The following is a 22,576-nucleotide window of genomic DNA, read 5'->3' as shown; positions in this document are numbered from 1 at the left end:
TAGCTCTTGTTGAGTATGGAATAAGGTATCCAAGTGGATCATATTGTGATGCCATCACCTTGTAGACATTTCTTAATGTCGGCTGGGAGTACTCAACAGGGCGATGTCTGTATCCAAGACGGTCGGTAAGGCAGTTCCAGCGGAGACCTAAAGCAGGTTCCTCGGGGCCCTGAGTGCACTGGGAGAGCCACAGTTCTGTGCTGGCGGCTCTGGCTTCCACAGGGAGGTGTTCCACAACAGAAGGGAGATTGCTGGCCCACTGTCCTATCTCGAACCCTCCTGCAGCTAGCAACTCCCGCATTCGGTCAATGAGGTTCCTCGCTTCATCATCAGACGTGAGACTGTGCAAACAGTTGTCAACATAGAAGGCCCTTTCGATAATGTCCGAGATGTCTTCATTGCCATGGCTGTTGTCCTTTACATGCCTCTGGAGGGCATAAGTAGCACAGCATGGACTGCATGTGGTTCCAAACGGAAGGACTTGCCACTCATAAATTATTGGTTCCTCTTCCTTATTCATGGCTCTCCAGAGGAAGCGGAGTAGGGGTTTGTCCTCTTGCAGCAGACAAATTTGGTGGAACATTCCTTTAATGTCTCCACTTATGGCCACCTTGTGTTCCCTGGATCGAAGGAGAACACCAAGCAGGGACGGTCCCAGGATCGGACCAGATAACAGCTGGCTGTTCAGAGTTTGTCCATCATATTGGTATGAACAGTTGAAAACGAGCCTAGCCTTGCCATTGTGATGGACCAAATGGTGTGGTAGATACCATGACTCACTTGAGGTATCCACTGCTTCAGAGGGAAGTCGTTTGACATAGCCTGCTACCTCAAGTTTCTGCACTTCTTGACAATACGTTGCTACTTGCTTCTCATCTTTAGCTATCCGACGTTCTGTACTCCGCAGCAGAGGGAGTAGTGCTGTCTTGGGTGCCTTAAGGATGGGACTGTCTTTCAGACAGAGGAGTGGTGTTGCATATCTCTCTATGCCATCCGCGTTGATCTTCACAGTGCATTGCTCCAATAGCTGAAGGGCTTGTTGATCCTCCTTAGAACGTATAGCAGTCTTAGTGTTAGCATATGGCAATATGTCCATTTTCCACAGCCTTTCCACATGACTTGGAAGAACAGAGGATGGAGACATGGTAAAGAGACACTGTTGCTCTACAGCAGGATGATGGGATAAAGGGGCCGGACCTTGGAGGGTCCATCCAAGTCGTGAACAGACTGCTAGCGGACCTCCAGGAGCACCGACTCTTACCGGTTGTATTGGGACTAGCAGGTGAGCAAAATCTGAGCCAACAAGCACCAACGGACGCACTCTGTCCACTGGTGTGAGTGGTACCCCCTGCAGGTGTGGGTATTTCTGTACTAGCGCTTTCACAGGGTAAGAGTGTTCAGATAAGCCTAGTGCATCAGCTGTGAACGCATGCTGAATTTTGTACCTTGATCCAGGATCATGCGCTGGTGATATTTCAAAGGAGACAGAGTCCCCTTTAAGGTGGATCACATCGTGGCATACTGTTCTCAATACGAGTGTCTCTGACTCTTTGTCTAAGTGAAGGCTCTGTACAGCTGGAGGCAGGATAATAGTCCGCTCAGATCCATCATCAAGTACAGCGTAGGCTTCTAGTGAGAACTCTGCATTGTGTAGATGGACTTTGACGATCTTCAGCATCACTCTCTGAGGACGGTTTGGGCGGTCGATGTAAATGGTGTTCCGAGCAGCAGCAACCATCAAGACCCTTTTGTGCACTCGTTCACATACTTCGTGTAAAACAGTGAGGTGCTGTTGTTTGCAGACGTTACACGGCTTCTTTAGAGTGCATGATTCAGGTGCATGATTCCTGCCACACCTCCAGCAGCCTTTGTCCTTAATCCACTCTGCAATTTCGGTTGTGGACAGATTCTTGAATGTTGGACACAGACTGAGATAATGATCACGTGTGTTGCAGTACGGGCAATACGGTTTTATTTTTGTCTTCGTGTTGGTGGAAGTCACACTGTGATCAGGACCCAGAGAAAGGACTTTATCCACCCGGCTATCTGTGTTGTAGTACACAGCAGAGGAAGGTCTATGGGTTCTCCTCTCTCCCTTAACCTGCTTCGTCTGATCCTGGAACATGTTGACAGCTCTACTGGAGATGCGCTTGGCCTGCGATTTTACCTGCAGCCATGAAGAGAAGTCTGGGAGTATGTTCGTCTTGTCAGTTCCTGTTTTCAGGATGCCGTGACTTATACTGTACTCAACGAACCCGTCACGGTAACTTGGTGGGAGTTTACTCAGCAGCCTATCGACATGGGAGCCACATCTCAGCTCGTAGCCATTTTCACCTTCTAAGGACTGTAGCATTCCTACTAAGGCGTGTATTGACAGAGCAAAGTTGTCGAAGGCTTCTGGGTCACCTATTTTGATCGGTGGACTGTTCAGAATGGCACCAAGCTCACTCTGAACGAGTTGACGGGGTTGACCATATTTATCCTGGAGAGCCTGAAGTGCTGCAGTATATGGTCTCGGGTCGTGCATATATGCTTGTGCTAGTTTGTATGCACTGGGTAACTGTATCTGCTCGAGAAGCACTTGGTATTTGAACTGCTCCGTAAGATGTGTATGGCCACTCAGTAGACTGTCTAATGCCATTTTGAGTAGGGCGAATCAGACTCCTTCCCACTGTTGAAATAAGGTAAGGCCGGCTTTGGGATTCCATACGAGGTAGCAATGAGCAGCTCCATGAGGTTATTACCAGGCATTGCTCCGAGAACAGATCGAGGTATCATAGGTGGGCAGACAGGACCTGGACTTGGCTGACTGACCGAATGGTACTGCCTCAGCTGTAGGTCAGTAGATGGCATTGTGGGGTTGGATGCTGCATATGAACTCAATGGAGGTGCTCGCTGGGCTGGAGTCTGGCTGACCACATTATGTTGTGTACCAAACGGGGCATGACGGATATTGAGTCCTGTAGGTGGAGCAGCTGGTATCCACGGTGGAGCAGGAGACGGATCAGTGGCAGCTTGTCGATTTATCAGCTGTTGTGAATAGTTATGACTATTTGCAGTGATGACAGCATTCACATGTGAGGAAACAGGCTGTGTCATAGGTAATAGAGAAGGTACAGGAATCTGGCTTATGGATGTAGATGGTACCTGGGTTGAAGAGGGAGGAAGACTTCCGTTGCTTGCATCAGATGGTGGGTTTGGCGGTGGCAGAGAAGGATTTGTGGAGCTAATGATGTTACTCTGCATTCCCTGAGGTTGGAGTGGTGAGGAAATCCTCCTGCCCCTGGGTTGGTGTGCTGCACCATTGGATCAGTTGGTGTACATGCACCACTGCGGTGAACCTGGAGCCTTAGGTCATAATCACAGTCACTGAGAGGTTGAGAGGAGGCTAGATCGTCCGCCTGCTCCTTCAGGAAGGTTGTGATGAGGGAGGCTCTCTCCAGTTCAATTTGTTTCTCCTTCAGACGGCGTTGCATCACTATCTGCTTGGTAAGTGCTGCTCTAGTCTCATGAGCTACACGCGCCTCCTCGTCCAACTGTCGGCTCGACCTCTCTTGATCCCTGATAAGCTCTTCCCTCCTTGCCAAGGCTTCTCTTGCTTTAGCATCCAAACGCTGATATTCCTCCTCAACATTGCTATCCTCCACTATTTGTCGTTTCATCTCCTCCAGTTCCATGTGTTTCACTCTCTCCTCCAACATTGCTGCTTGAAGGTCGGTTAATCCATCAACGATGGAGTGGCTTGATGTGGACCGGTGACTAACCTGGGTCCTTGGTTTACTCCGTTGAGAACCTGAAGCATATGACCGTAGAGAAGATGAGCGCTTGCTGGTAAAAACATGATCTCTAGTCACTCCAGTTGCTGCTACTGATGCTGGTTGTGGAGTTCTTCTGAGTTGATGACCAACTTCATAATCATTTAAGAAGGCTGGGGGATGCCTCTCTCGTTGAGTTCTTGGCTGCATTGACATGTCGGTGATGTCACGTTGCTCGAACTCCATATTGTCCTCTTGGTGACTATCTAGATCCGGCTCGGGGGACCATGTGATAGAGTGGGTACTCTGGAATGTGCTGGCTTGATAGCACTTTGAGCACAGGGGCTCCGGTCAGAGAGCAGGACACAGAGAGGTTCCTTATGTTCTTTTAATGATCAATTGTTGAAGTTACATATGGGTCATTGGACATGAATAGGTATGTGTGGTCCTAAAATAAATGAAAAAGAAAAGGAATTATAAAATAATTAGTTTACATTAACAGCATATGATTATCAATCTGAAATAATCACCAAAAATATACAAATTAAATTAGACTTAAACATCCTGGGTTAATCACCAGTTTAACTTGCCTTAAAAGCATTTCAATAACTCATAAACCAAACATCCCTCAGTAACTCCCCAAAACACAGTATGTTATGGTCAATGTCGCCATCTAGTGGACAAAATAAATCACTGCAGTACCTGCAGCGACCAGATGGCATTTAACCATGAGTGAAACTAAACATGCATTTGTGGATCAACATAGTTAAACTAACGAACATACAACCGCCAAGCGGCACGAAAACAAGACCATTGACTTATAGTGACAGTATTCACTGTCCAACAAGGCAGGTAAACTCACGTTTCGGCATGAACGCACATGGCTTGCATCCACCATAGTTTCACCACATCTCCAAATCAACGTACCTCATTGTTAAGAGGATATGACGCAATGTAGGTATGGCAAGCATACTAGGACAAACTAAAACGAAACTCAAACGTGAAAATGGGCTAGATAAATAATACAACAGAAAAACAGTAGACTTTCCTACAATATCCATTGTGAAAGGACAACTGTTGGACCAGAGGTTCCATATCAGGGATACACCCAGTCCTTATCAGAGCTGCCAGTCAATAGCCTTGGGCGCTGGAAACCATCAAAGGCCTTGTCAGCATAGACAAGACCGCGCTTTCTGGCAAGTTGAAACTGTGGTGCCTGCAGTTTGGATTGCTCCCCCGCCTGATGTGCCTAAGGGTCTACGAAAGGGATAATCAACTAAAATTCTAATAGGTCCACTTTGAGAAAATTTCCTCAAGCAAAGGTCCGGAATGTCATAATGTCTAACTTGCGTTATTATTTAGTAGTGGGATATATACTGAAGTAGCCTAGTAGTCTGCATGTAATCAACAACTGACTGTCAGATCAAATACAGAAAGAACTATTCAAAAACATTTCGACAATATTTATTGTCACTTTTATACAATTATATAGATGTAACACTGAACATATGTATTATTTTCTTCTCTCTTAAAGGAAAAGGAGCTCTGAGAGTGCTTATTTTCTGTGACTTAAGTTCAGATTTGAGTGGGTGTGTTTGGTCAAAAATGTTGTGTTTGGTCTCATAGTGGTGTTGTGTCACTGTCTCTGAACATATGAGACATACTGGTTTTGTGCTTCCAGGGGGAAGATTGAACATGAATGAGTCTGTCCATTCTGGGTTGAAAGCTCTATTTTCGCTGTTGACTTTTCTCTTCTTAGAGAACGCCATGTTAATTATTTTTCTCTGGCACACTCTTCTCTACCTGTATCGCTCACTCGTCTCCGTCTTTTCTCACTGTATCGCTCAGTCTCCCTGTCTGTCACTGGCTATTTAGCGGGATGCACCGATTTAATTGGCTTTTAGTGGCATCACGGGGGATGGCTCAAGTCGAATGAAATTGGTCAGTGGATTTCCGGATTCGCTCAACCAGTAACGTGAAGTCGAGAGAAGCTGCGCCGGTCAAAATAGAATCACCTCGTCAACATTTAAAATACTTAAATAATTTATTCACTGTAGGTCCAGGTCCGTACAGGACAGTGTCTGGGTCTGACTCGGACCGCAGTCCACCTGTTAGTGACCTCTGGTCTACGAGATCCCCATGACCAGTCGAGAAGCTGGAGAGGACAGTCAGTTCATACATCAAGAAATGGCTTGGTCTCCCGCGTTGCCTCAGCAACTTTGGCTTGTATGGACACGGTGCCCTGGAATTGACTGTCTCTAGCCTCACAGAGGAGTTTAAATGCACCAAAATGAGGCTAAACATGACCCATGATCTGAGTGGCTGCTCCCAGACTGGCAACTGGGAGGAAATGGATCCCATCTGAGGCCACTCAGCAGGTTTAAGTTGTTATTTTCAAACGTATTATCGATGTATTAACGAGCTGCTTTGTGGGTTCATTGAGGAGAGCAGACTGACATGCTGCACTTTATCACTGTGTTCAGTCCTGGATATCGTGACACTGATGACGGTGTGGACTACGGAACTGTGACTGTGTGATGCACTGAGATCTGCGGTCACTTTACCACTGATTCCCGGGGAGGCTGTTTGTCTTATCGTCACTATCGGTTCATAAAGTTACTGTTAAATGTTATGAACACGCGAATTATAGTTGAATATAAACGTGTTGAGTGAAATAATCGGGAGTTAAAAACCTACTTTAACGCGTTGTTATTGTTCGTAATAATAATTATACAATTATATAAGGGAAATCAGACAAAAACAACATGATTCCTGTAACACATATAAAGTAATAGTCACGGTCCTAACCCAAATAAACCATTTTTTAATCTTTAACTACGTCATTGTACTTTTCAGCTTACTATATTCACTTCGATATCGTTGGTTTTGCATTTATTTACAAATCCATGGTTAAAAGCCGAAGTTAACGTGACGGCAGTATTCATGAAATCCACTAGCTCACGTCATTAGCATACTCCCATCATGCCTTTCGCTGTTCATGTACGCGCCGAGCAAGTCGATAACGCGGACGGCTCGTTCACATAGCCGAGAGGAATTATGGTAGGGACACTACTGCGCATGCTCTATGCGCCCCATAACCCGGAAATAAACGCGGAAGTCAAAAAAAAATTTGGCATATGCGCTGGGTGAGCAGCTTCATAGGAATGAACGGAAGCGAAGGGGCGGTGCTCTATCCAGTTCATATTATACATCCATGGAGCCACCTATGATGTTCTTCCCACACCCACAAACCTAAACCAATGGTTTGGAGGAGATCCTTCTTGTGCACTGTGTCAAACCCCTGCAACATTGAGACACATTCTTACTGGCTGCAAAACCAGCTTGTCTCAAGGCCGCTATACATGGAGTGACAACCAAGACAAACTACAACAAATGCAGATCACCCTGGAACGAACGCGAACTACCAACAATGCCCTCCCTCCCCCAATGCTGAGGCACACAAACACCACGCCATTTGTAAGAGCAGGACAACTCCCAGCAAAGCCATCTGCAAGAGTGGAAGCAACCCTCTGAGACACTGAATGAATGCAGGTTGACTTAGACCAGAGACTCACCTTTCCGCCTGAGATCGTTACAACTAACCTCAACTGGGAGGAAATGGATCCCATCTGAGGCCACTCAGCAGGTTTAAGTTGTTATTTTCAAACGTATTATCGATGTATTAACGAGCTGCTTTGTGGGTTCATTGAGGAGAGCAGACTGACATGCTGCACTTTATCACTGTGTTCAGTCCTGGATATCGTGACACTGATGACGGTGTGGACTACGGAACTGTGACTGTGTGATGCACTGAGATCTGCGGTCACTTTACCACTGATTCCCGGGGAGGCTGTTTGTCTTATCGTCACTATCGGTTCATAAAGTTACTGTTAAATGTTATGAACACGCGAATTATAGTTGAATATAAACGTGTTGAGTGAAATAATCGGGAGTTAAAAACCTACTTTAACGCGTTGTCAAGCCAGACCTGGTCTTGTGGTCAACCTCTCAGTAGTCACTTTTCATCGTGGAACTAACTGTACCATGGGAAGCTGCAGTTGGTGAAGCGTATGAACGTAAGCGACATAGCAACTAAGGCAGAACAACATGGCTGGCATGCCCAGGTGCTTCCTGTTGAGGTTGGGTGTAGAGGATTTGTTACCATGTCCACAACCAAGCTTCTTCAAGTAATGGGGTGTGCGAGGACAGGCCTTGCGAAAAGCCATCAAATCACTGTCAGATGCTGCCGAACGAAGCAGCAGCTGGCTATGGATCAAGAGAAAGTACCCAAACTGAGCTGCAAAATGACCATCAAGGGGTAAAAGCAGAGGGGGGCACAGCTGGGACGCCAGGTGTCGCCTTTGTGCCCTTTGGAGGTGTCATGGGCCTGTCAACGAAACGCCAATGAATGAGGGTGCCCACCTGAAGACCCCTGTGAAGCGTTTACCCTTTACCCCCACCTCTACACCAAGTACTGATTATCTAAGGGATTGTACTATCTAGTCCTATAAGCTCAACCAGACAGATATGAAGGGCCAAGACCATAAAGAGCATTAAAAACCAATAATAGGACCTTGAAATCAATTAAAATGCTCACAGGTAGCCAATGCAGCAATTTCAGCATTGGTGTGATGTGTGCTCAGTGATTGATCCACCATTATATGACTTTGGTGAAATCCTTTGTTTGGATTTAGAGAGTGACATTAACTTATCAAATTAATTTTTGTGGAGTGAGCTATTTACAAACTTTAGTTAGAGTTTCCACATGGAACAATCATGCTACCATACCATTGACCTCTATCACTTTAACCTTTTGCCATTGTATTTAAATTTGTTTAGTGTAATGTCCTGCTCCATATTTTTGTCCATTAGGCTCAAATTTGAATCTCCAAAACTTGTTACCTGACTCTCTAGATGTTCATTGTTTCTTTATCCAGGGCAGAAAATGACGATGCGATCATACAACTTTCTTATTCTGGCAGCATGGCTCAATGCTGTATTCTGGTCCTCCATGCCTATAGCGGGCTGGGCTAGATATGCCCCTGACCCCACTGGCGCTACATGCACCATCAACTGGAGACAAAATGATGCGTGAGTCATATACACTGATTTAATTTACACTTGGCAATGACTATAACTCAATGTGTTATAGGCAGCAGAACGGAAGCTCCAATTCACGTTGCTTTTGGGTGTGTATCTGCGTATGAAGCCTTAAAGTTTCATAACAACCAGTTCAGCCACTGCTGAGAACGCAGGGTTTTATTGTTTTCCTGAGCTCTCCAAAGCGGATCTAAAAAGTGATTGCTAGCAAAGTCACTGACATGCTCGGAGTTGCTGTCCGTCTGGAAGTGGTTCCCCGTTGACATCCGACAAAATAATTGTAAGTGTATCTAATGTTTGTATAATCTGACAAACGTTAGATATTTACAATTATTTCATCAGATATTGATGGGGAAATCTTAAATCCAAAGAACAAGTGAGAGAGTGCAAAAAACAAATCACAGAGCACAAATAACAAGTGAGGGAGCACAAATAACAAATCAGGGAGCAGAAAGAAGAGAATGATTAAATCAATACTGATGTTTCTTGAAAAGTGCTGTTTGCTTCATGAAAAGTGTTGCTTGCTTGTGAAAAATGTTGTTAAAATAATTATATATATATATATATATTTATATTTACTATAAATAAAATAAAATGAAATCATATAAAAAAAAAACAATATACACAATTCAAATATTCAATAAAATGAACGAAAATCTAGTTCCATAGTTTTTCACTTGACCAGTTTAGCACTGCATCAAAGTTTCAAAATAAAAAAAACAGAGAAAAACAGAAACAAGTGTGATTAATGAGTGAAATCCTGTGAAAACTTCCTGAAACAGGCTGACCTTTCAAATGGGGAATTTTGCAAATTTAAAGCTCACATAGGGCCTGATTTACTAAGATTCCAAATAGAGAGCGCTAAATTGCTTGCGCGAGCAGAAAGACTGCGCCCGCTACTGGATTACGTTTTGCGGGTGAACTACTAAGATTGCGGTCGCAATTGACTACAGGCGCAGAAGTGGTTAAGACCGCCCTATTTAAATGAGGATTTTGCGCGAGTCAAGAGTTGTCCACAGACTCAACGGAAGCGCTGAATTAAATTTGAAGCCACTGAACAGAAAGTGACGTTCTGCGATGAGCAGATAACTGGGATCGAGGGATATATGACATATTGTTCCCCGGGTCCATAGGACCTTTTTATATTATCATTATTATTATTATTATTATAATCCTGCGTCGGTATTTTGGACAGCTCCATCATTACCTGACGTAAAAAAAGAAGGTGCTGCGCTCTCCTCCTGACTCACCTGCAGCTCACTGACAGCTGCCAGGGAGCGAGTTCTGCTGTTTCTATGGATCTAATGGATGAGTGACTTTCTTGTCAATAAGTAAATAAATAAATAAAGCGGATCATCAGAACGGCTTTTTAGTCCCAGTCCGTCCCTGGTTTCATCTGTGTTAATTCAGTCAGGCTGAATTTCCATTACGCGTGCCAACAGCCTTTGATCTGACGTCAGAGGCGACGGGACAATCGATATAGATGATATATATATATAGCTGATTCAGATAGTTACATTAAATAGTGATTGTTGTGATTATTTATTGCATTTAAATGTGCCTGGAACTGAAAGGGTTAGGGTTAGGGTAACCTGCCTGTGAGGTTTTGGTGACGTGTGCGCACTGTGCCGCCTGCGCTTCGCCGTGTAGACCAGGTTAGAGCTGGACCCGTTAAGGTAAAGCGGGGTTCCCCGTTCCTCCGGTCTTAACCCGGGGAACATAGGTACGAGCCCTCCTTGAACCACAAACTGCAGACCAAGGTAAGCCCATACCAATACAAACACGCATTTCTCCTCTGGATATCTATGTTTAATTTATTCAGATATACCAAATAAGAAATGAATGTGCGTCATCTGTGAACGCGTAGTTGAACATGCTCTGGAAACGCGTAATTTTCTGATTTACAAATATATATAACTATAAATAACCGCAGCCATGTGCGCGCCGCGCACCGCTGTGCCAGTTAAGACCTGCCTTTCAAACGTGCTAAATGTAGACGCAAAAATAAACACCGCAATCAGTTTCAGGTTTTGATAAATCACTTTGCGCGTGCTAAAATAACATATTTACATTTTCTCCTCCCATCACACGCAAAATAGCGTGTAAACGCCCCATATTGCATATGCATTAAGGCAAGAACGCTAAATGGGTTGCGGGTGCTATTTTGCCCGTCTGAGGGATGCTCTCCTCGTTGCGCCCTGTTAGTAGATCAGCATCAACGCTAATCTGCGTGTGCAATCCAGTTTGCACACGTTTTTGCACGCGCAAAGCTTTAGTAAATCAGGCCCATAGAGTGGTCCTGTTGCACATATATGTTACTTATGGAGGTCTACTTACATACATTAACTTGTTTTTATGGCCAAAAACCTCCTAGTTGCTGTAAATGAGCCGATAGAAATCCTCTTTTCTGACGCTGCTCCTGAGTTGCGAGATTTCAGAGTGAACTCTCACCCCCAGAAGACAGAGTCTTGTGATTGGCCAATGCTATTCAGCACATCCGCTCTCAGAAGCACAGCTCCCCCCTCTGGAACGGTGGATGCACTGCTACTCATTATCAAAACATTGTTTTTTCAATGTTTAAAAATAGCTTCGTCACGACTCCCCGCCACAGTCCCTTTTATGACGGACGTTATTCTTCTTCTGCAGTTCAATGTACGCAACCGGATGTACCCGGACTACCGGTGTTTATGTAACCGGACCAGGTTTTTTCAGAGATCTCGCTGAGCCGAGATTACAATAAAACACAGCGTTCTCAGCAGTGGCTGAAATGTTTGTTTAGAACCTTCAGGGCTTCTTAAACAAGGTAATGACGCAGATACACACTAAAAAACAGCGTTAATTGGAACTTCTGGTCTAGGTCCGCTTTAAACTCTAAACCTTGCAACAGTTAGGGACTTTACAAACCTAAAAATGTGATGTACAATGTGATGCGACTGTGCTTTTTATGTCAAAATAAGGAAACTCCCCCATTTCCTTGGTTACATTATTGTCTATCTTGAACCATTATGGAGGTGACACTGACAAATAACTGCAATCAGCCAATGTGGCTTCTATGGTTGATGCTATGAACAAGCACAGTGATCCTGCAGCTCTGACTGTGGACAGTCAACAGATACCAACTCTGCTTTTCCTCCACAGCTCATTCATCTCATACACTATGACAGTGATTGCCGTGAACTTTGTGTTGTCTCTGTGTGTCATGTTTTACTGCTACTACAACGTGTCAGTCACCGTGACAAGACACAAGGATGGCAACTGCCTGGACAGCATCAATATCGACTGGTCAGATCAGATGGACGTCACCAAGGTGAAAACTGAGCAACACTCAACTCGCTCTTCCTTTGACTCAGAAGCTCTGTAACATATTTGTTCCACCATCTAACTGTGGCCATTACAGTGGTGGCAGGTCACAATGACAAAGAGAGTCATAGAGAGTCCGATACAATCCAAAGATCCTATGTACCGTTAACAAGCAGCCCAAAATATGACTCAGCTAAAATGCTGTTGCTGATTTTCTGTGCTTATTGAAGCATGCAATACAGTGGTATGCAAAAGTTTGGGCACCCCTGTAAATTTCATGATTTTCCTTTATAAATCATTGGTTGTTTGGATAAGAAATTTCAGTTAAATATATCATATAGGAGACAAACACAGTGATATTTGAGAAGTGAAATAAAGTTTATATGATTTACAGATAGTGTGCAAGAATTATTTAAATAAAATTAGGTGTGTGCTTAAATTTAGACACCCTTGTCATTTTATTGATTTCAATACCTTTAAGCACTAATTATTGGAACTCAAAATTGGTTTGGTAACCTCAGTGACCCATGACCTCCATACACAGGTGAATACAATCATGAGAAAGGGTATTTAAGGAGGCCAATTGTAAGTGTTTCTCCTCTTTGCATCTTCTCTGAAGAGTGGCAACATGGGAGCCTCAAAACAACTCTCAAATGACTTGAAAACAATGATTGTTAACATCATGGTTTAGGGGAAGGATACAGAAAGCTAGCTCAGAGATTCTCAGTTTCCAAGAGGTCTTGACAGGGTGGCATGGCAGGACAGTACTCAAGAATCCCCAAATGTAAATGGTTTAACATGATTTGCATATGTAAATGTGGGCGTGGACAGGGAGGAGTTTGGCACCTCTGCATGTGCGCTCAATTCCACGTTGATTTGGGATGTACAAAAGAAATGTGCTTGGATCCATGCGTACGCACACTTTGTTACATCTGAATTTATTTGTGCACACAACAGTTTCTGGGTTTTGGCGTAGCTTCAGTAGGAAATCCATGCAAGTCTTTGTACATGAGGCCCCTGATCTCTCCAGTTCACTACCTTCTCCTTCATGTTCCTCCTTCTCTTCTGAGGTGCACTTTTCTTACTAAAAACCCTTTCAATATCCCCACTTTTTGCTCTCCTTTTCATTGTTCTGCTCTCTTCAACAAATCTAAAATCGGAAGATATTTATTACACAGAACAGTAATGTTTAGATTACTTAATGCTATTGTATTTCTTGTTTTCCCAGTTAGAAAAGTAAATTATGTTACCTGGTTTAATATGGGCTGAAATATGTGCCACCAGAAACTGAATTTTAATAATTTATATTTGAATTTGAATTGCTAAACTTGAATAACTGCATTTAAAAAACTGAATTTGAATCACAAAATGTGAATTTGTATTGTTTAATTTGAATGATTGCATTGAAAAACTGAATCTGAATAGTATAATTTGAAATAAAAAATGTTTTCAAATTCAACACTCCATATCAGATTCAGTTCTCAAAATTCAGATTTAAATTACTGTGACAGACATCCGGGTAGTTCAAGGATGAAGTAAGAACAATCGAGCACAGAAACAGGATCTGCCGGCTTGATGTTGATAACAGCTGCCACGAACGGCTTCCTAACCACTGGCTGTAGCTCTAAGTTTATGTTAGTTTGTTTACTTGACTGGGTTTGTTTATGTGCTACTGGTTAGCAGATGAGAGGCTGACAAACTCTCATCTCATCTCTCATTGCTAAGTTAACGTTATACTACATTTATGTTACCTTAGCTGAAGCAGCCAGATAGATCAGAGTTTGTCAGCCTCTCATCTGCTAACCAGTAGCACCTCAACAAGTCCAGTCAAGTAAACAAACTAGCGTAAAGTGAAACTTACCGGTAGGATAGAGCTACAGCCAGTGGTTAATGAAGTCGTTTGTGGCAGCTCTTGTAGGTTGAAATCAAGACGAAAACATTATTAATTAATTTGTCTGCTTTATCTCCTGATGGCACACACATGACAGGCCGTTTTTGCACAGTGACATTCAACACTCTCACTATCTGCTCCGGTCGGCGTCACTTTTCATTCACCGGCACATATGTAAACAAAAACCAGACTTCCGCTCAAGTGCAAGCTTGCTCACTTGCGCGCCACGCCTTGGCTGCTCGCATGCACTCACTCACATTCACACACTCGCCGTGTCCCAAAGCTGTCTGGGTTACACATTAAGCCCAATTTATACTCCTGCGTAAAGTGCTCTGCGTAGGCTACGCAGAGTCCTCTGCATCGACGCAGAACCAGTTGTAGAGTCTCTTCGTCGTCTCCGGCTGCACGGAATATTTTTTAAGTGTCCGTCACTCCGTCAAGGGACAACGGAGACGGCAAGAGCTGCGATTGGTCCTCAGGACAGGCCGAGCTAAGCTGCTCTGTGCCGGCTCACAGTGAGCACCGAACGTCCACAGAGGGCGGAGCTGATCCCCGCCGATAACGCCGCTGCCAAACTATAAATACGTCATATCTTAACACACACAGCACATGTTTAGACTCTAAATGGCCAATTTCTCGCCTCAAATTCTCTTAAAACTGCGTTCCGGGACACAGAAAAGTGACAAATGGCCACTGTTTCAACAACAACAGTCTTTCTCCCTCGGACGCCATTGCTCACTGTAGCCAAAAGCACAACAACCTTGCGCAGCGACCCCTACTGATCGGGCGGGAAATTGCAGCACCTATCCGTCACCACGACGAAGAAGTATAAATGCTCGAGTGGTCTACGTGGTGACGCAGACGGATAACGCATTACGCAGTCGGAGAAGTATAATGTGGCCTTTAGTGTTAAGGCACGGGACCATATCTATGTTTCCCGAGTCCTATGTTTCCCGGGTCCTATGTTCCCCGGGTCCTATGTTCCCCGGTCACATACAAAGCTTTCTCTAAAAAAGGGTCCTATGTTCCCCGCTGTTCAACCAAAGGGTCCTATGTTCCCCGATTTGTATGTGAACATCGGACCCTTTTTTTAAAAAAAGGTCCGATGCTCCCCGATTGGGGAACATATGTACGTACATATGTAAGGCACATCCTACAACACGTCTCTTCAATTGGAACAGCAGCATAACTTCAATGCTGTACTGTTTGAATGGTGGGTGGCAGTGCTAAGCCTCGTTAAGGGTCGCGGAGGTGCTGTGCCAATCTCAGCTGACATCCATCCATCCATTATCTATCGCTTATCCTCCACCGTAGGGTCGCGGGGGTGCTATGCCTATCTCAGCTGACATTCAAAGTTAAAATAAATAAAACATTTATACTATACAGACTTTCAAACTGTCAGGTCAAAACGTTTACATTAGAAAAGAAAGTAACGCGTCAACAACAAATCTATCGATCACACCAAATATCTAATGACGGAGCCATCTGAGCCAGCGGATCGTTTCAACAGGGCAGGCCGAGATAAGGCTGCTCTGTGCCGGGCACTGCACGCACCGAGCGTCCGCTGAGGTGGAGCTGATCACCTCCTACAAAGTCGCTGCCAAAACTATAAATACATCACATCTTAATACACAAATCACATTTTTGAATTCCAAATGACACATTTCTCGTCTCAAACGATCTTAAAATCGCGTTCTGGGACACATAAAAATATTTATTTCAGGTTTGTTTTCTCTGCTGCTGTGTTCTGGCGAAAAACCAAAAAGATTATCCTGTATCTGCGCTCGATTGTTCTTACGTCATCCTTGAACTACCCAGATGTCTGTCACAGTCATTTGAATCTGAATTTTGAGAACTGAATTTGAAATGTGAGAACTGAATGTGAAAGATATGGAGTGTTGAATTTGAAAAATTCAATTTCAAATTATACTATTCAGATTCAGTTTTTCAATGCAATAATTCAAATTAAACAATACAAATTCAAATTATGTGATTCAAATTCAGTTTTTTAATGCAATTATTCAGGTTTAGCAATATAAATAATCTAATATAAATGATTCAAATTCAGTTTCTGGTGGCACATATTTCAGCCCATAGTTTAACTCATAACTGTGATAGGTGACAGTAAGTGGTTTGACAGCAACTACTGCTTAGTTAATCAAATCAAAATGATCCATCTAGCTACAACGGTGTAGTGCAGGGGTCTGCAACCTGCGGCTCTAGAGCCACATGTGGCTCTTCAAGCCTTCTGTTGTGGCTCCTTTGTAGTAACTTTGAATAAAAAAGTTTATTTTTATTTCATATTCATTCTCTTCTTTCAAAGTGAACACCTAATGTTTAGAAATCAAGGTGATAAAATGTGCATTTTTTTGCATCACATCCAATGTCCTGTCCATCTTTGGACCCACATATTTACTGCATCTGTACTGTACTCCAAATATTGCATTATCTATTTCAAAGTGAGTTACTTTTAATTAAAATTTTAATTTACACGAACGGAATGGAATTCTGCGTTTTATTCCAAAGTATTTTTTTTTCTCCACTTAAATAAAATGTTGGCTGTAAACAGCCATGAAATATGAACGGTTTTATTTTTGTAGTTCTTAATCCAACAAACTCATTATTTTGTATGTAGCATATCTGTATAAAAAAGTTATATGTGATATAATCTTAATTTTATGGGTCAAATGGGTTTTGCGGCTCCAGATTCATTTTATTTGGGTGGAGAGGGGACAAAAATGGCTCTTTTCATAGTAAAGGTTGCAGACCCCTGGTGTAGTGTGTTGTAACGTAACGCCTGCAAAACGGCGACCCTGTGTAAACGGTATGGATTAAAACATGACAGGTTTTAATATATTGTATGAAGCTGTTGCCCCTGCCACAGGCACAGTTCTAGTTAAGGCCCGAAGTGGCAGACCAAGAAAAATCTCAGATAAGCAGAGGTGAAGGATGGTGAGAACAGTCACAGTCAACCCACAGACCAGCTCCAAAGACCTACAACATCATCTTGCTGCAGATGGTGTGATGGCATCTTTCAACTATTCAGTGCACTTTACACAAGGAGATGCTGTATGGAAGAGTAATGCAGAAAAAGCCTTTTCTCTGCACCCGTCACAAACAGAGTTGCTTGAGGTGTGGTATAGCACATAAGGACAAGCCAGCTTCATTTTGGAATAAGGTGCTGTGAACTGATGAAACTAAAATAGAGTTATTTGGGCAAAACAAGGGGTGTTGTGCATGGCGGAAAAATAACACAGCATTCCAAGAAAAACACTTGCTACCTATAGTAAAATTTGGTGGTGGTTCCATCATGCTGTGGGGCCAGTGCAGGGACTGGGAATCTTGTTAAAGATGGGGTTCCGCCAGAATCCAGACTAATTGGTAGCTATAGGAAGCGTTTAGAGGCTGTTATTTCTGCAAAAGGAGGATGCACAAAATGTTTCGTTTGTGGTGCCTAAACTTATGCACATGTCTAATTTTGTTTAAATAATTCTTGCACACTTTCTGTAAATCATAAAAAAATGTATTTCACTTCTCAAATATCACTGTGCTTTTGCCCTATATAATATATTTAACTGACATTTCTTATTCAAACATCCAATGATTTATAAAGGAAAATCATGAACATTTCCTGGGGTTCCCAAACGTTTGTAGACCACTGTATTGCATGCTTCAATAAGCACAGACTGTAAAAATAAAAATCAGCAACAGCATTTTAGCTGAGTCATATTTTGGGCTGCTTATTTTTTCTTCATAGGAAAGGAATACTGTATTTGTTACACAGTTGAGTTATGTCTTTGAAATAGTTTGAAATCACAAAGCACAAATTTGTTACCGAGAACAACTTCATAACGGTCTACAATGATTGGATCAGGCTGATATCAGACACAATAAAATGGTATTGTGCCACCCCAATTTCATAAATAATTAGAAAAATGTTGTGACATTAGCCAGAATATACACAAAAAATTATACTTACACACTACCACTTGTCCTCTCTACAACACCATATTTTAATGAACTACTATGTAATATACCCTAATGCAGTGGTTCCCAAACACTGAGTCATGATCCACAGATTGGTATTTTTTTGGGGTTCCCAAACAAATTTCTTGAATTTCTCTTTAAAAGGTAAACATGTTTGGCCTCTGCTCACCCAGGAACCTACGGTGGCCCTGAGGTGCAAAACACAAACGCAAATCACCAAAAACAACGCAAAACAAAAACACAAATCACAAACGCAAATCAAAAAACACAAAAACCTTAACTCAAAATGGAAACGCAAATCACACAACGCAAACTCAAAAGCAGAAAACATGAAAACATTAACTCAAAGCTTTAACTCACTTAGTAGAGCTACTGCCCCATGTTGAATACACGCAACGGGTAGCTCCCGTTTGAATCCCACCGCAAAAAACACTAAACACTAAAGCAGACAGCACAAAAACATTATCTCAGAACGCAAACATGAAAATAAAAGCACAAAACATCGCAATCGACCAGGGTTGTCGCTCATTGCATGGACGCACGGTCCGTGTGTTTAACATCCATAGGTGTATGTTTGGTGAATGTTATTTTGCGTAACATGTTGTAGTACTTCCGGTTCAGGGTCACTGTTGAAAATGCGGCTTTTTTCGGGAAAAGGAGCCACTGAAGACTTACACAACAGATCCCAATATGTTAAAATAGGTGATAACACATCAACGTGCTTGGACATAGTTTGTGGGTTCCCACAGGGGATCAGTTCTGGATCCAAAACTGTTTATACAATATATAAATGACATATGCAAAGTATCAAATATTCTGAAATTAATATTATTCACAGATGACACAAATATCTTCTGCTCTGGGGATGATTTGAATCAAATAGTGCAAGCAGTCAATAATGAATATTCAAGTTAATGGAGTGGAAATTGAAAGGGTGAGAACAAAGTGTTGGGAGTGATTATTGATGAAATGTTAAAGGGATAGTAAGGAATTTTGAACATAAGACCTATTTTCCAACTCAGCCGGTGTGATGGAGACGTCTGGAGACGTTTTGAAGAAATTTCATTCAGTTCTTCTAGTTGCCGAGTTCGCCGAGACTATGGCTAGCGCAAGTCAATGATACAAGTTAGCATTAAAAACACTCATACCGACTCCACAGTGCACCCGAGGCAAATCAATTGTAACGGCAGACTATCGATGTACATATCTGTGTTGATAGAATAATATTTGAAACAAAACTAACGTCGCATCGCATGAATTTTTGAGGGACTACTTTCTCAGCACTATACTTCCGGCAGCGGAATCAGTCCTCCGCTGCCGGAAGTATGACACGCTGCTGCTGCTGCTGAGACATAAATCCTTCAAATTGCAAGGTTGGTTTTATTTCAAACATTCTATCAACACAGATATGTACATCGATAGTCTGCCGTTACAATCGATTTGCCTCGGGTGCACTGTGGAGTCGGTATGAGTGTTTTTAATGCCATGCTAACTTGTATCATTGACTAGCGCTAGCCATAGCATCAGCGAACTCGAAGCAACTAGAAGAACTGAATGAAATTTCTTGAAAACGTCTCCAGACGTCTCCATCACACCGGCTGAGTTGGAAAATAGGTCTTATGTCCAAAATTCCAAACTATCACTTTAAGTTGGAAGCCATACATAAAACACTTAAAAAGTAAGCTGGCCAGAAGTGTGTCCATACTTTGGAAGGCACAAAATCTACTAAACCAAAAAGCTCTGTTGTACTGCACACTAATCTCTCCTCATCTTCAATATTGTGCAGAAGTCTGGGGACACACTTATAAAGGGAACACACACCCACTGCTAATACTCCAGAAAAGAGCTCTGAGAATTATACATTATGCCAATTACAGAGAACATACAAATCAATTATTTATCAAATCAGGAATACTCAACTTATATGATTTAATAAGTTACCGCACAACACCAATGATGTACAAGGTGGCCAACAAAAGCCTCCCTCACAACCTTCAAATACTATTCCCAACTATGTCATAGTTATATAGTTATAAACCCTGCCTTCTTCATTTTAGCAAGTTTCAGACCAAACAAAAATACTGACCCCTATATTCTTTTAATGTAATTAAAAGTTTCTTACAGTCATTTCCCCCCTCTACCACTTTGATATGCAAACTCTGTTGTGTCCATTTCCCACAGATGTCCATTGTGATGCTTGTCATGTTTCTGGTGGCCTGGTCTCCCTACAGCATGGTGTGCCTCTGGGCATCATTTGGTGACCCCAAGAACATACCTGCCCCCATGGCCATCATTGCTCCACTTTTTGCCAAGTCCTCCACTTTTTACAACCCCTGCATTTATGTTATTGCCAACAAAAAGTGAGTGGTTTTCCTGAAAACCCAGCCAGCATGCCCATAGCCGTGTTTCCATCAAAAACGGACACTTTTACAGATAAAACAAACACATGCAGTCAGTGCAGTTAAGATAAATATATATTCAGTTATTCTGATAAAAACAGGCAGTACAATTACAAACTAAAAGTCAGTTTAAAAAAAATTTTTTCAATGATCTTTTGAACTGAGGGAGATTGATCATGTTGCAGATGTCAGATGGGAGAGAGTTCCAGAGTTTGGGAGCAGAGTGGCTGAAGGCCCTGCTCCCAATTGTACTAAGGCGGAATGAGGGGACAGTGAGGTGGATGGAGGAGGAGGATCTGAGGGATTGGTGAATGGTGATGTGGAGGAGGTCAGACAGGTAAGGAGGGGCAATATTGTAGCTAATATTGTATTGCTATCTAGGATGACACCTAGACTCTTAACCTGGGGAGAGGGAAATTGATGCGTTGTCAATTGAGAGGGGAAAACTGTTGATTTTGGAAACCAATCAGAATGATTTCACTTTTATTGCCGTCCAATTGTAAGAAATTTGAAGAGAACAAGGCTTTTATTTCAGATATACAGTTGGTGAGGGAGGAAGGTGGTGTCACACATCGGCAAATTTATTAGTTATGTTTTGTTTTTGGAGTCACGTTTTTGTCATTTCCTGTTTTATTTTGGTGAGGGTTCCCGTTCCCTTTTTGTCTGCACTGTTGCTGTCTTAACCTTGGTCCTGTCTAATTTCTCTGAGTGTCTGCACCTGGTGTTAATTCCCTGGTCCCGGTTCCCTCTTCCCTTCTTAAGTCGTTTGTCTCCTTGTGTCCATCGTCAGTGCGTGGTATGCACTGCACAGTGTGTATTCACATTATTCGTACACCCTGTTTCGATTTTTTGGATTTAGATTCTAGAAGATCAAGTTTTCAGTTTATTGTCACAGTTTAGTTTGGTGCAGTAGTGCAGTATGTGGGATTTGTGCATCTCTTTGTGAATAGTGAGTCCAGTTTTCCTGTAGAGCTTCTCGCTTGGGGGGGCGTTAGACTGAAGCGACGATGGTAGAAGTGGGGTCATATAGTGTACACACAATGAATTTGAATGAATGGAATGTACAGATGCTGGCGAGACTTTCCACGTCTCGCAATGAATTATGGCAAGACCTACTCCACGGCCAGAGCCACGGGGTTGACAGATGTAAACAAACCCAGTGGGGATGGAATCATTGAGATGGAAGAAATCTTGAGGCTGTTGACCAGTTTCAGTTAAGGAGATCCTGGATGAGATGTCCTTTGCTTGTAAGTGAGTGACGGTTGAGGAGGCTGAAGTTGACAGTGGTGTTGTCCTGTTTGAGAGGGGTCTAGCCGACCGAGCAGGTTTAGGGTTAACACAGGGGTAACACTCTATATTCCTAATGGAAGTGCAAAAACATTTGAACTATTTTGTGGAAACATGTCTCAAGTAAGCCTCATAAGGATTATTCGGGCTGACAATATGGGTTCCAAGTGAGTGTTGTATTTTATATTATATATATTGTCATATTATATTATATTGTCAGCCCAAATATAATGTTAATGTGACCCACATAAACATGCTGGCTGGGTTGTGATGAGCAGTTGTGTGCAGTAGCGAGGGTGAAGTGATGGTTTAGTGATGGTGCTTATATGATATTTCCCTTAGGTTCAGAAGAGCCATCATAGGGATGATTCGATGTCAAACCAGGCAGCGAGTCACCATCAACACCCAGGTTCCCATGACAACATCGCAACTACCTCTGACTCAGTGAGATGAAATTACTTATATGCTGACAATAAAAGCATTTGTAGCAGAGCTCTATGATGAAAAACACAAAATCACTTTCTGTTTTTCTGTCTAATGCAGAATAAATACACAAATAAACTGTGTATTGTGGCTTTTACTGTGAAATTCCACTTCCTGTGACAAAGTACTCATTGTTTTTGTTACTTCAATAAACAGGTCTGCATTCTTCAATGACTAACTACTTGTTGTGCACACACACTAAGACTGTATATTGTGATTAATTTATAAATAAAAATTGGTGAATGTGTGTATTGTGTTATTCAGGAGAGAGTGCTGGGAAAATTTGGCATAGGTTTGGTGTGCTTGTGTAACTTTAGCAAGTGCTGATTATGTGGGATGGGGAACGTTCAAAGATTTTTATTGTATTGTGGGGC

General features: G+C 42.6%; 1 protein-coding gene across 1 annotated transcript in view; it reads left to right on the top strand.

Annotated features, from left to right (window-relative positions):
* rrh (retinal pigment epithelium-derived rhodopsin homolog) overlaps window positions 1-22,167 on the top strand; it is a gene marked incomplete at both ends in the record, with an annotated part of 57,313 nt that extends 35,146 nt beyond the window's left edge. The window contains 4 exons of the mRNA XM_083907893.1: window positions 8,693-8,846; window positions 11,994-12,162; window positions 20,215-20,393; window positions 22,062-22,167. Coding sequence (XP_083764019.1) covers window positions 8,693-8,846; window positions 11,994-12,162; window positions 20,215-20,393; window positions 22,062-22,167 — 608 coding nt within the window. The remainder of the gene's footprint in view (window positions 1-8,692; window positions 8,847-11,993; window positions 12,163-20,214; window positions 20,394-22,061) is intronic.
* Window positions 22,168-22,576: the final 409 nt, after the last annotated feature.

The sequence above is a fragment of the Microchirus variegatus genome (genome assembly GCF_963457635.1).
Source record: "Microchirus variegatus genome assembly, chromosome: 21".
NCBI lineage: Eukaryota > Metazoa > Chordata > Actinopteri > Pleuronectiformes > Soleidae > Microchirus > Microchirus variegatus.
This window is presented reverse-complemented; position numbering and strand designations above follow the sequence as displayed.